Below are 12,247 nucleotides of genomic sequence, written 5' to 3' on the forward strand. Positions count from 1 at the left end.
AGCCGATGTCTATGGGGACGTTGGGATGATCCATCTCTGAAAACACACAGCCGATTTCTATGGGGACGTTGGGATGATCCATCTCTGAAAACATACAGCTGATTTCTATGGGGACGTTGGGATGATCCATCTCTGAAAACACACAGCTGATTTCTATGGGGACGTTGGGATGATCCATCTCTGAAAACACACAGCTGATGTCTATGGGGACGTTGGGATGATCCATCTCTGAAAACACACAGCTGATTTCTATGGGGACGTTGGGATGATCCATCTCTGAAAACACACAGCCAATTTCTATGGGGACGTTGGGATGATCCATCTCTAAAAACATACAGCTGATTTCTATGGGGATGTTGGGATGATCCATCTCTGAAAACATACAGCTGATGTCTATGGGGACGTTGGGATGATCCATCTCTGAAAACATACAGCTGATTTCTATGGGGACGTTGGGATGATCCATCTCTGAAAACACACAGCCGATGTCTATGGGGACGTTGGGATGATCCATCTCTGAAAACATACCGCTGATGTCTATGGGGATGTTGGGATGATCCATCTCTGAAAACACACAGCTGATGTCTATGGGGACGTTGGGATGATCCATCTCTGAAAACACACAGCCGATGTCTATGGGGACGTTGGGATGATCCATCTCTGAAAACACACAGCTGATGTCTATGGGGACGTTGGGATGATCCATCTCTGAAAACACAGCCAGTCCCCTGTCCTCTGACACACACAGCAGTCAGTTTGTTGCCAAACTGTTCTTTCAATCCACAGGAGTTAACTTTTTTGTTTCATTTGAAGTAAATCATGTTTGAATGCAGCATTAGTTCAATGATATGTTGCAGACACACGTATGTACATGCCAGCACGAGTGTGTTCGTGTGTGTTCACGCGCGCATGTGTGTGTGTGTGTGTGTGTAGGGGAGTGAGGGGGTTTTAGTTGGGGTTGAGTGTGTACATGCCAGTGTGTGTGTGTGTGTGTGTGTGTGTGCGTGTATATGTGTGCACGTGCATGCGTGTGTGCGCACGCGTGTGTGTGCAAGCTAGTATGTGCGCATGTATGTGCGCACATGTGTACTTGCGTGCACATGCATGTGTCAATATGTTTACTTATGTGTGTGTCTGTGTGTGTGGGGGGGGGGGGTTGGGGGGGTATGTATGTGTGTGCATGCGTGTGTGTATGTATGTGTGTGAGCATGCGCGTGGAAGAGAGTATGTGTACACTGTACGTATATAAGCAGCATCATTTTCTGTCTACATGGTGCTGCAGTCTATAAGGCACGCCCAGTCCAGTCTGCTGACCCCTCTTTCCAGTCTGCTGACCCCACTTTCCAGTCCAGTGCTGACCCCTTTCCAGTCTGCTGACCCCACTTTCCAGTCCACTGCTGACCCTACTTTCCAGTCCAGACTGCTAGCCCCACTTTCCAGTCTGCTGACCCCACTTTCCAGTCCAGACTGCTAGCCCCACTTTCCAGTCTGCTGACCCCACTTTCCAGTCTGCTGACCCCACTTTCCAGTCCACTGCTGACCCCACTTTCCAGTCCACTGCTGACCCCACTTTCCAGTCCACTGCTAACCCCACTTTCCAGTCCAGACTGCCATTTTGTTTTGTGTTCTGACTTTCGAAAAATGATCAGTCCATTCCGATTTCTCTTCTTTCACACTAAAAATTCAACCTCAACTCAGACACTTTTTTTCACGGCCTAAGAGCGAACTGCATTCACATTCAGTTGAAATTTCATGTAGTATGCGGTTTTGTTTCATTCTGATTTGAACCATGTTGAATCGAACAGTGGTAAGACTGAAGTGTTGCTATTCAGTGCAATTGTGAGCATTTATTGTGATCAACAATGTCATAAATTGAGTCTGTAGCATCAGGTAGAACAACAAAGGCATCAGGTTCAGCACCAAGATGAAAACCTACAGAGCTGTTGTGCTGACCACCTTGTTGTACTGCTGTGAAACATGGACGACGTATCGCCATCACATTCAACAACTTGAGCAGTTTCACCAGAGATGCCTACAAAAGATCCTCGGCATAAAGTGGCAAGACAGGGTCTCCAACCTCCAGGTCCTAGAGAGGAGCGGCCTGCCCAGTATCGAAAGCCTGCTGATCCAGTGCCAGCTACACTGAACAGGACACGTTGTCCGCATGACAAGACAGCAGGATCCCAAAGATGCTTTTGTATGGCCAGCTGAAGGAAAGCCACCGTGAACTTAGAAGACCCTGCAAGCGCTTCAAGGACACCTTGAAGGCAAACCTCAAAGCCTGTGACATAGACATCGCTTCCTGGGAAACTGATGACCATGACTGCTCTCACTGGAGGATGCTGTGCTCTAATGGCATAAAGATGTTTGAAAACAAGAGAACGCTGGCCATTAAGGAGAAGCGTGAGTGAAGGAAGCAGGGATCAACTTCTGGAGACGTTTTCCCTTGCAACACTTGTGGGAAGTGCTGCGCATCCAGAATCGGCCTCTTCTCCCATATGAGGACACACACCGACAGATAAGCCTGCCTGCCTACTCATCCGTCGGACTGACGGGAGACTCCATCAGCATCAGGTGGCCAAAATTACGTTGGTAACAATTTGTAAAAGTGCACCCATGCGCATGCAGATAAATAATCTCATGTCCATGTAGAACAATATACAATGCCAGCTTTTCAGCTTCAATAAAGTTTATTGCCAGATGCATTTTAAGGCGCGATATACGCAATAATCAATCAAGTTAAGTCCATTTCACAAAAATGTGAGCCGGATTAAAAAACAAACAAACAAAAATCAGGTGAAAGAAAAAAAGCAGCATTCCGCCTGAGTGTCACAAGGCAAACAGATTTCTTCTTCTTCTTCTGCCTTCATGGGCTGCAACTCCCACATTCACTCCTATGTACTCGAGTGGACTTTTACGTGTATGACCGTTCTTACCCCGCCATGTAGGCAGCCTTACTCCGCTTTCAGGGGTGTGCATGCTGAGTATGTTCTTGTTTCCATAACTCACCAAACGCTGACATGGATTACAGAATCTTTAACATGCCTGTTTGATCTTCTGCTTGCATATACACACGAAGGGGGTTCAGGCACAAGCAGGTCTGCACATGTGTTGACCTGGGAGATCGGAAAAATCTCCACCTTTTGCCAACCAGGTGCCGTTACCGACATTCGAACCAGGGACCCTCAGTGCTTTAGCCAATCGGCTATTGCACCCATCAAAACAGATTTGATAATGGACAGACAGACAGACAGCGCTTACCATCTTCAGCCAGAGGGTCAGGGACTGGGGGCTGTGGAAGATCTCTCCGCCTCCCATTGTCTGGAACTGGTGGCAACGATCGACTGGGTCGTCTCCCCTGTAACACACTCCTCATTGCACTCTGTCGTATCACACTGACAACACACACAGTGCGTCATCTCCCTTGTATCACACACTACACCTTGTATCACACTGACAACACACACAGTGTGTCATCTCCCTTGTATCACACACTACACCTTGTATCACACTGACAACACACAGAGTGTGTCATCTCCCTTGTATCACACACTACACCTTGTATCACACTGACAACACACACAATGTGTCATCTCCCTTGTATCACACACTACACCTTGTATCACACTGACAACACACACAGTGTGTCATCTCCCTTGTATCACACACTACACCTTGTATCACACTGACAACACACACAATGCGTTATCTCCCTTGTATCACACACTACACCTTGTATCACACTGACAACACACACAATGTGTTATCTCCCTTGTATCACACACTACACCTTGTATCACACTGACAACACACAGAGTGTGTCATCTCCCTTGTATCACACACTACACCTTGTATCACACTGACAACACACAGAGTGTGTCATCTCCCTTGTATCACACACTACACCTTGTATCACACTGACAACACACAGAGTGTGTCATCTCCCTTGTATCACACACTACACCTTGTATCACACTGACAACACACAGAGTGTGTCATCTCCCTTGTATCACACACTACACCTTGTATCACACTGACAACACACAGAGTGTGTCATCTCCCTTGTATCACACACTACACCTTGTATCACACTGACAACACACAGAGTGTGTCATCTCCCTTGTATCACACACTACACCTTGTATCACACTGACAACACACAGAGTGTGTCATCTCCCTTGTATCACACACTACACCTTGTATCACACTGACAACACACACAGTGTGTCATCTCCCTTGTATCACACACTACACCTTGTATCACACTGACAACACACACAATGTGTTATCTCCCTTGTATCACACACTACACCTTGTATCACACTGACAACACACACACAATGTGTCATCTCCCTTGTGTCACACACTACACCTTGTATCACACTGACAACACACACAATGTGTCATCTCCCTTGTATCACACACTACACCTTGTATCACACTGACAACACACACAATGTGTCATCTCCCTTGTATCACACACTACACCTTGTATCATACTGACAACACACACAATGTGTCATCTCCCTTGTATCACACACTACACCTTGTATCACACTGACAACACACACACAATGTGTCATCTCCCTTGTATCACACACTACACCATGTATCACACTGACAACACACACAATGTGTCATCTCCCTTGTATCACACACTATACCTTGTTGTATCATACTGCCAACACTAATTTAACTGAAATGCTGTTAACTTCCTACTTATCAGTTGTGTTGTTGTTGTTTTCATATCAGGCTTCCTCTGACTCTGCTGTGCGTTTTATGATGTATGCTATTTTTTACTGTTCTGCTTGTAATCTGTATCGCAGGCTTCTTCACTCTGAGATAATATAGTTGGTCAACAGATGTTAATTATGACACCACATTACAGTTAACAGATGTTAGTTATGACAGAACATTACAGTCAACAGATGCTACTTATGACAGAACATTACAATCAACAGATGCTACTTATGACAACATTACAGTCAACAGATGTTAGTTCTGACAGAACATTAAAGTCAACAGATGTCAGTTATGACACAACATTACAGTCAACAGATGTTAGTTATGACACCACATTACTGTCCACAGATGTTAGTAATGACACCACATTACTGTCCACAGATGTTAGTAATGACACAACCTACTGTCCACAGATGTTAGTAATGACACAACATTACTGTCCACAGATGTTAGTTATGACACCACATTACTGTCCACAGATGTTAGTAATGACACCACATTACTGTCCACAGATGTTAGTAATGACACCACATTACTGTCCACAGATGTTAGTAATGACACCACATTACTGTCCACAGATGTTCGTAATGACACATTACTGTCCACAGATGTTCGTAATGGCACCACATTACTGTCCACAGATGTTCGTAATGACACCACATTCCAGTCCACAGATGTTAGTAATGACACCACATTACTGTCCACAGATGTTCGTAATGACACCACATTACTGTCCACAGATGTTCGTAATGACGCCACATTACTGTCCACAGATGTTCGTAATGACACCACATTACTGTCCACAGATGTTAGTAATGACACCACATTACTGTCCACAGATGTTAGTAATGACACCACATTACTGTCCACAGATGTTAATAACGACACCACATTACTGTCCACAGATGTTAGTAATGACACCACATTACTGTCCACATATGTTAATAACGACACCACATTACTGTCCACAGATGTTAGTAATGACACCACATTACTGTCCACAGATGTTAGTAATGACACCACATTACTGTCCACAGATGTTAGTAACGACACCACATTACTGTCCACAGATGTTCGTAATGACACCACATTACTGTCCACAGATGTTAGTAACGACACCACATTACTGTCCACAGATGTTAGTAATGACATCACATTACTGTCCACAGATGTTAGTAATGACACCACATTACTGTCCACAGATGTTAGTAACGACACCACATTACTGTCCACAGATGTTAGTAATGACACCACATTACTGTCCACAGATGTTAGTAATGACACCACATTACTGTCCACAGATGTTTGTAACGACACCACATTACTGTCCACAGATGTTAGTAATGACACCACATTACTGTCCACAGATGTTAGTAATGACACCACATTACTGTCCACAGATGTTAGTAATGACACCACATTACTGTCCACAGATGTTAGTAACGACACCACATTACTGTCCACAGATGTTAGTAATGACACCACATTACTGTCCACAGATGTTAGTAATGACACCACATTACTGTCCACAGATGCAGAGTAGGTACTCACTGCCTCAGCCCCCGCTGTGGCCCCTCCCAGAGAACAGATGGAGTTCCTGTGGTTGGCGTTGTTGATCATGTACTCTGCACACACACACACACACACACACACACACACACACACACACATCAATACCTTGCCGTGCAAGATGCGTAATACAATTCATCAGTATGGAAAGATTGATAGCAACACAATACCTTTGTGATCAATACAGCTACAGCTATGTTGACAACACTGTGCTTCATGTACACGTATGCTCACACGTACACACATAAACAAGCAAATACACACATGCACACTGACACATGCACTCCCATCCACCGTCCGTGGTGAAAACCAGCTTTACCTTCATAGTCAATACTGCTGTAGCCAGGACGACAGCATGGCTGTCTCAGTTTACACGCCAGGCCGTCCGACTTGTTGTGGTAGTTGTCCACCAACTGACACATACACATCACACAGGATAAAACAAGACAACAATATAATAAAATGATGGCAATACTATAACGATTACTACTACTAACTATAATAACAACAATAATAATAACAATAATATTAATGATACTGATACAAATAATACATATACTACTAATAATGATAATAATGCAGATTGATTCTCATATTTCCCAGGCAGGAAGCTTGTGGGATTCATTATTGACAAAATTATACTTAAATATTTATAAACATACTTGCATGAAGTAGACCTTACATGAACAAGCGTGTGTAAGCACAAACACCCAAACAAATGTGCGTACACACACACTCACATACAACTAACAGATACTCAAGAAACACATTGGTCAATAAGATGGTAGGTAGAATGGAAGATGCGTGTTTTGAGCTGAGAGACTTTTTAAACTGAACTGGAGAATCCAAGGGCAGTTTGTTCCATACAACTGGATCGAGGTAGGGTGAAAGAACGCTGACTTTTTATTTCTCTGAGGAATTCTCAGCATAAGGATCTACACGTATAGATCAAAAGTCACAAAGGTATGTGAGTGCAACCTGCCGGTGTGGTGAAGTGGTCATTGTCACAAACATACAGCTGGGAGGATGTGGGTTCAATTCCCAGCTGAGGTGGGTTTTTGCAGCCTGCAGCTGGCTCCTACCCAGAGTTGAGTGTGCTGTGGGCCTAAACGGGAAGACTGGCTCCTACCCAGAGTTGAGTGAGCTGTGGGCCTGAACGGGAAGACTGGCACCACACAGTTATGTATCATCCACTTCACAAACGCATCTTTTGGTGTGCTGCTCAAATTTAGTGACCAAAACTGCAAGTGTTTGTATATCTCAGGCCTGGTTAACACTGTTATGAAAGGAAGCACTGAGTAGAGCCTTGTCACGCAGTCCCAAACCTAAAATGCACCTCCATTGCAGTATACTCCTCCTCCATCTTCATCATCTTTATCCTCCTCCTCCATCATCATCATCTTTATCCTCCCTCCATCTTCATCATCTTTATCCTCCTCCTCCTCCATCTTCATCATCTTTATCCTCCTCCTCCATCTTCATCATCTTTATATGAAAAAAATGGTCACACATTCCCTGGCCTTTCATGCCCTGCTATCATGGTGACCTGTTTCAATCCTGCTCCACTGAGTCGGAGGGATGTGGTGGTAGTTTTCACTGGAGGGATGTGGTGGTAGTTTTCACAGGAGGGATGTGGTGGTAGTTTTCACTGGAGGGATGTGGTGGTAGTTTTCACAGGAGGGATGTGGTGGTAGTTTTCACTGGAGGGATGTGGTGGTAGTTTTCACACTGGAGGGATGTGGTGGTAGTTTTCACTGGAGGGATGTGGTGGTAGTTTTCACTGGAGGGATGTGGTGGTAGTTTTCACACTGGAGGGATGTGGTGGTAGTTTTCACTGGAGGGATGTGGTGGTAGTTTTCACAGGAGGGATGTGGTGGTAGTTTTCACACTGGAGGGATGTGGTGGTAGTTTTCACTGGAGGGATGTGGTGGTAGTTTTCACACTGGAGGGATGTGGTGGTAGTTTTCACACTGGAGGGATGTGGTGGTAGTTTTCACTGGAGGGATGTGGTGGTAGTCACTGGAGGGATGTGGTGGTAGTTTTCACACTGGAGGGATGTGGTGGTAGTTTTCACACAGGAGGGATGTGGTGGTAGTTTTCACTGGAGGGATGTGGTGGTAGTTTTCACACTGGAGGGATGTGGTGGTAGTTTTCACTGGAGGGATGTGATGGTAGTTTTCACACTGGAGGGATGTGGTGGTAGTTTTCACACAGGAGGGATGTGGTGGTAGTTTTCACTGGAGGGATGTGGTGGTAGTTTTCACACTGGAGGGATGTGGTGGTAGTTTTCACACTGGAGGGATGTGGTGGTAGTTTTCACTGGAGGGATGTGGTGGTAGTTTTCACACTGGAGGGATGTGGTGGTAGTTTTCACTGGAGGGATGTGGTGGTAGTTTTCACACTGGAGGGATGTGGTGGTAGTTTTCACACAGGAGGGATGTGGTGGTAGTTTTCACTGGAGGGATGTGGTGGTAGTTTTCACACTGGAGGGATGTGGTGGTAGTTTTCACACTGGAGATGCTCACTCAGTCTGGCTCCTTGACAAACTATTATGGTCGTCAGAAGGGGGTTTAGTATGTGGTATCCAAAGTACGTTAAATCAGAACAGGCACAACTGAACACCACCGAAGTGACTCAGCAACAGTGCAGGGTCTCCTCTGGTGTGTGGCCTTGTGGTGACCTAACCTGGATGGTTCCCTGTGGACTACTGATACTGGGGTTGTGACAGCTGAACAGTGGCTGTGAATGGGTGGTTCAAATTGGGTGGCAAGGGAGCAATGGCACTAAGATGATACAGACAATGGGTAGGCAACATTTTAAAATAATAACAAGGTATTTGAGTACAGTATGGATTATGACATTAAAATACATGAAAGCTAGTTTGTAATAATTATATCTTGTAAAAGACAGGCAGCCAATGTACTTTCTCCAGAGGAAGGGGTTATGACTTATATGGGCCTGTCTGGTTGTTCTAAATAATCGCCTTGCAGCACAATTCTATATTTTCTGTGGTTCTTAAAACAACATTCTCCTGAGCTATGAATAACTTGCTGTTGACATTATGTTTTATTACTGCAATGTCAAGGTGAATCATAGCATTGGCCCCAAAACTACTTTTGTTTTTAGTCATGAGAGAAGTGTAACAATTCAGTTTTGTGGCGGTTGTTCCAGTGAGATCTGTTGTGAGCTGCATGAGTGTTTCGTGAGCCACGCGTGTCTTGCAACTAAGTCATGTGAGTGGGGTGTGCTGTTCAGCGACTGGCTACAGGACAGCAGGTGATGTACCTGAGTGTGTTGGCAGTCCCAGAGAAGCAACCAAACCGAATAGGTTGGAAAAACAAGGTCATGCCGCTGAAATTGAGGAGCTGGGACGAAAGAGAAGATGCCTTCTACTGGGGTGTCCATCTAACGAATGAGAAGTAGAAGAAGGAAGAAGGTGGAGCCACAACAGGAGATGACCCAGAGGATGATGTCGATGACATACGATGTTAACAATAAGGAAGAAGACAGCAACAAAGCTGGAGAAGATGTAGTCACAGAAAGGCCACAGCAGTATAGTGAACAGCACAGCAGGTTGATATGTGTGGCTCACTGTGTTGTGTTCGCTCATTTCTTTAAGGGAGATAAACAGGTTTGAGTAATAATGTAAAAATTATGAATTTGGAAAATCAAATGTGTGTGTGGTATGAAAGGCGAGGGTGTAGTTAAGTGACCTTTCTGTCTGTTTTCTTTGGTGTGTGTTGTGTGTTCCATTCAGTGCTACAGGTGCTTTCTCAGCCCCTTCACTCCACCACTCATGGAGGCCATGCTGGATACAGCACGCAGCATAGCGGCCAGCACTGTTCTCCCATGATGTTACAGTCACCAAGCACCACTTCTCTTCCAACTCCTGACATAGAGATGCTACAGTCCACAGACTTCTGAACACTGTGTGCACTGTTCTGACACAGACTGGTCACGTGGTGACAGACAGATGCTATTGTCCACAGACTTCTGAACACTATGTGCACTGTTCTGACACAGACTGGTCACATGGTGACAGAGAGATGCTACAGTCCACAGACTTCTGAACACTGTGTGCACTGTTCTGACACAGACTGGTCACATGGTGACAGAGAGATGCTACAGTCCACAGACTTCTGAACACTGTGTGCACTGTTCCGACACAGACTGGTCACGTGGTGACAGACAGATGCTATTGTCCACAGACTTCTGAACACTGTGTGCACTGTTCCGACACAGACTGGTCACGTGGTGACAGACAGATGCTACAGTCCACAGACTTCTGAACACTGTGTGCACTGTTCTGACACAGACTGGTCACGTGGTGACAGAGAATTTGCAAAAGTTGTTTTCAATTTACGACAGTCACATGAGCAACGAATGTAATATGTGCATGCACATCCACTCACTCACACACACACATGCACAAACACTCTCACACACACACACTCACATACACATTCTCTAACATACACACTCTCTCAAACACACATTCTCTTTCTCACATACACATTCTCTCTCTCATTCTCTCTCACTTTAACATACACACACACAAACTCACACTCTCTCTCTCTCACACTCTCTCTCTCACACACATACACACACACTCTCAAACACACACATTTTCTCTCTCTCTCTTTCACACCCACAACTCACCATCATGAGGAACTCAAATCGTGGTCCATTGTCAATGGCATAGCGCTGATCTCTTGTCATATCAATCTGATAGTGCCGCATCACACCCTCGTAGCTCAGAGTCAATGCAAATGAGTTCTTAGCATCTCTCTGACGAACCCTACAAAGAACCAAACCAAAGCATCTCCCTCAAGAAAAATGAGACGGCTAACCACAAGATACTTTCACAACAACAAATGGATACTTTATGTTTCCTTTAAATCAACAGAATAAAACACACACTTACAAATGCACACTAAACACTTTCCTTCTTTATGATTGCACTTTTGTTTGGTTATTCATCCTTTAGAACAGAAACAATATACTTTTCAATTGCACTAATTATAATAAATTCAGACCATCCTTTGAAATAAAGACATTGCCATCTGATCATGACAATGGTGTCTATAAATGTAATGGTTATAGTATTTACATACTTCTCCATTCTTTTCTCTCTCTGTGTGTGTGTGTGTGTGTGTGTGTGAGTGAGTGAGTGAGTGTAAGAAATTACTGTGTACATATGCAAGTGTGTGAATGTGTGTATGCGAATATGTGAATGTGTGTATGCATGTTGCACAGGTGCGGGTGTGTGTGTATGTGTTACATATAGAAAATAAGTGATTGAAATTTTGTTAAAAAAAAAAAAGCATAACAATGTAACGTCTTTATAATGAAAAACTAACAATCATAACAGTGAACTAATTTAAAAAGGATTTGAAAAAGTCAGAAATCAGCACAGGACTGCTGAAGATACTGGAGATGATTGTCAATACTGGAGATGATTTCAGGTCAGGGATGTGAGACCTTCACATATGGCAAATCAGTGTATGATCGGCTGTTATGTAAGCGCCACAGATGCCAGAAACATTACCGACATACTTCGCCTTAAAACAATTCATTTTCTATCCGCTGATTAAATAAATGATTTGCCTCTTATGAAAATCATTTCGGTTGTGCTTTCCCAGGAAACCATACATTTTCTGTATATCTTCACATCATTCCAAGTTACTGATCTTTTTTTCTTCAAGCTGAAATTTTGACCATTGTACTTTCTCTACCATGGTGTAACATTGCTGTAGTGACAGCGGAATATTAAATCTAACCTTCATGGCACTTGTAGCTCCTTTTTTAGCCAAAATGTCAACTTTTTCATCGTAGTAAAAAGTGCAGTGAGAAGGAATCCAGCAAAACGTTATGTGAGAGCCTCTTAGTAAGAGTTCGTGAATCAAATGCTTTCTTTTAAACATTTAATAGTGTG

At 44.0% G+C, this 12,247-nt stretch overlaps 1 protein-coding gene across 1 annotated transcript in view; it reads right to left on the reverse strand.

Moving 5' to 3' along the window:
- LOC143294861 (tyrosine-protein kinase SYK-like) overlaps positions 1–12,247 on the reverse strand; it is a 45,423-nt gene that overhangs the window by 22,557 nt on the left and 10,619 nt on the right. Inside the window, exons 5-8 of the mRNA XM_076606380.1 lie at positions 10,972–11,110; positions 6,632–6,725; positions 6,295–6,368; positions 3,262–3,358 (exon numbers count right to left, since the gene is read on the reverse strand). Coding sequence (XP_076462495.1) covers positions 3,262–3,358; positions 6,295–6,368; positions 6,632–6,725; positions 10,972–11,110 — 404 coding nt within the window. The remainder of the gene's footprint in view (positions 1–3,261; positions 3,359–6,294; positions 6,369–6,631; positions 6,726–10,971; positions 11,111–12,247) is intronic.

The sequence above is a fragment of the Babylonia areolata genome, chromosome 20 (genome assembly GCF_041734735.1).
Source record: "Babylonia areolata isolate BAREFJ2019XMU chromosome 20, ASM4173473v1, whole genome shotgun sequence".
NCBI lineage: Eukaryota > Metazoa > Mollusca > Gastropoda > Neogastropoda > Buccinidae > Babylonia > Babylonia areolata.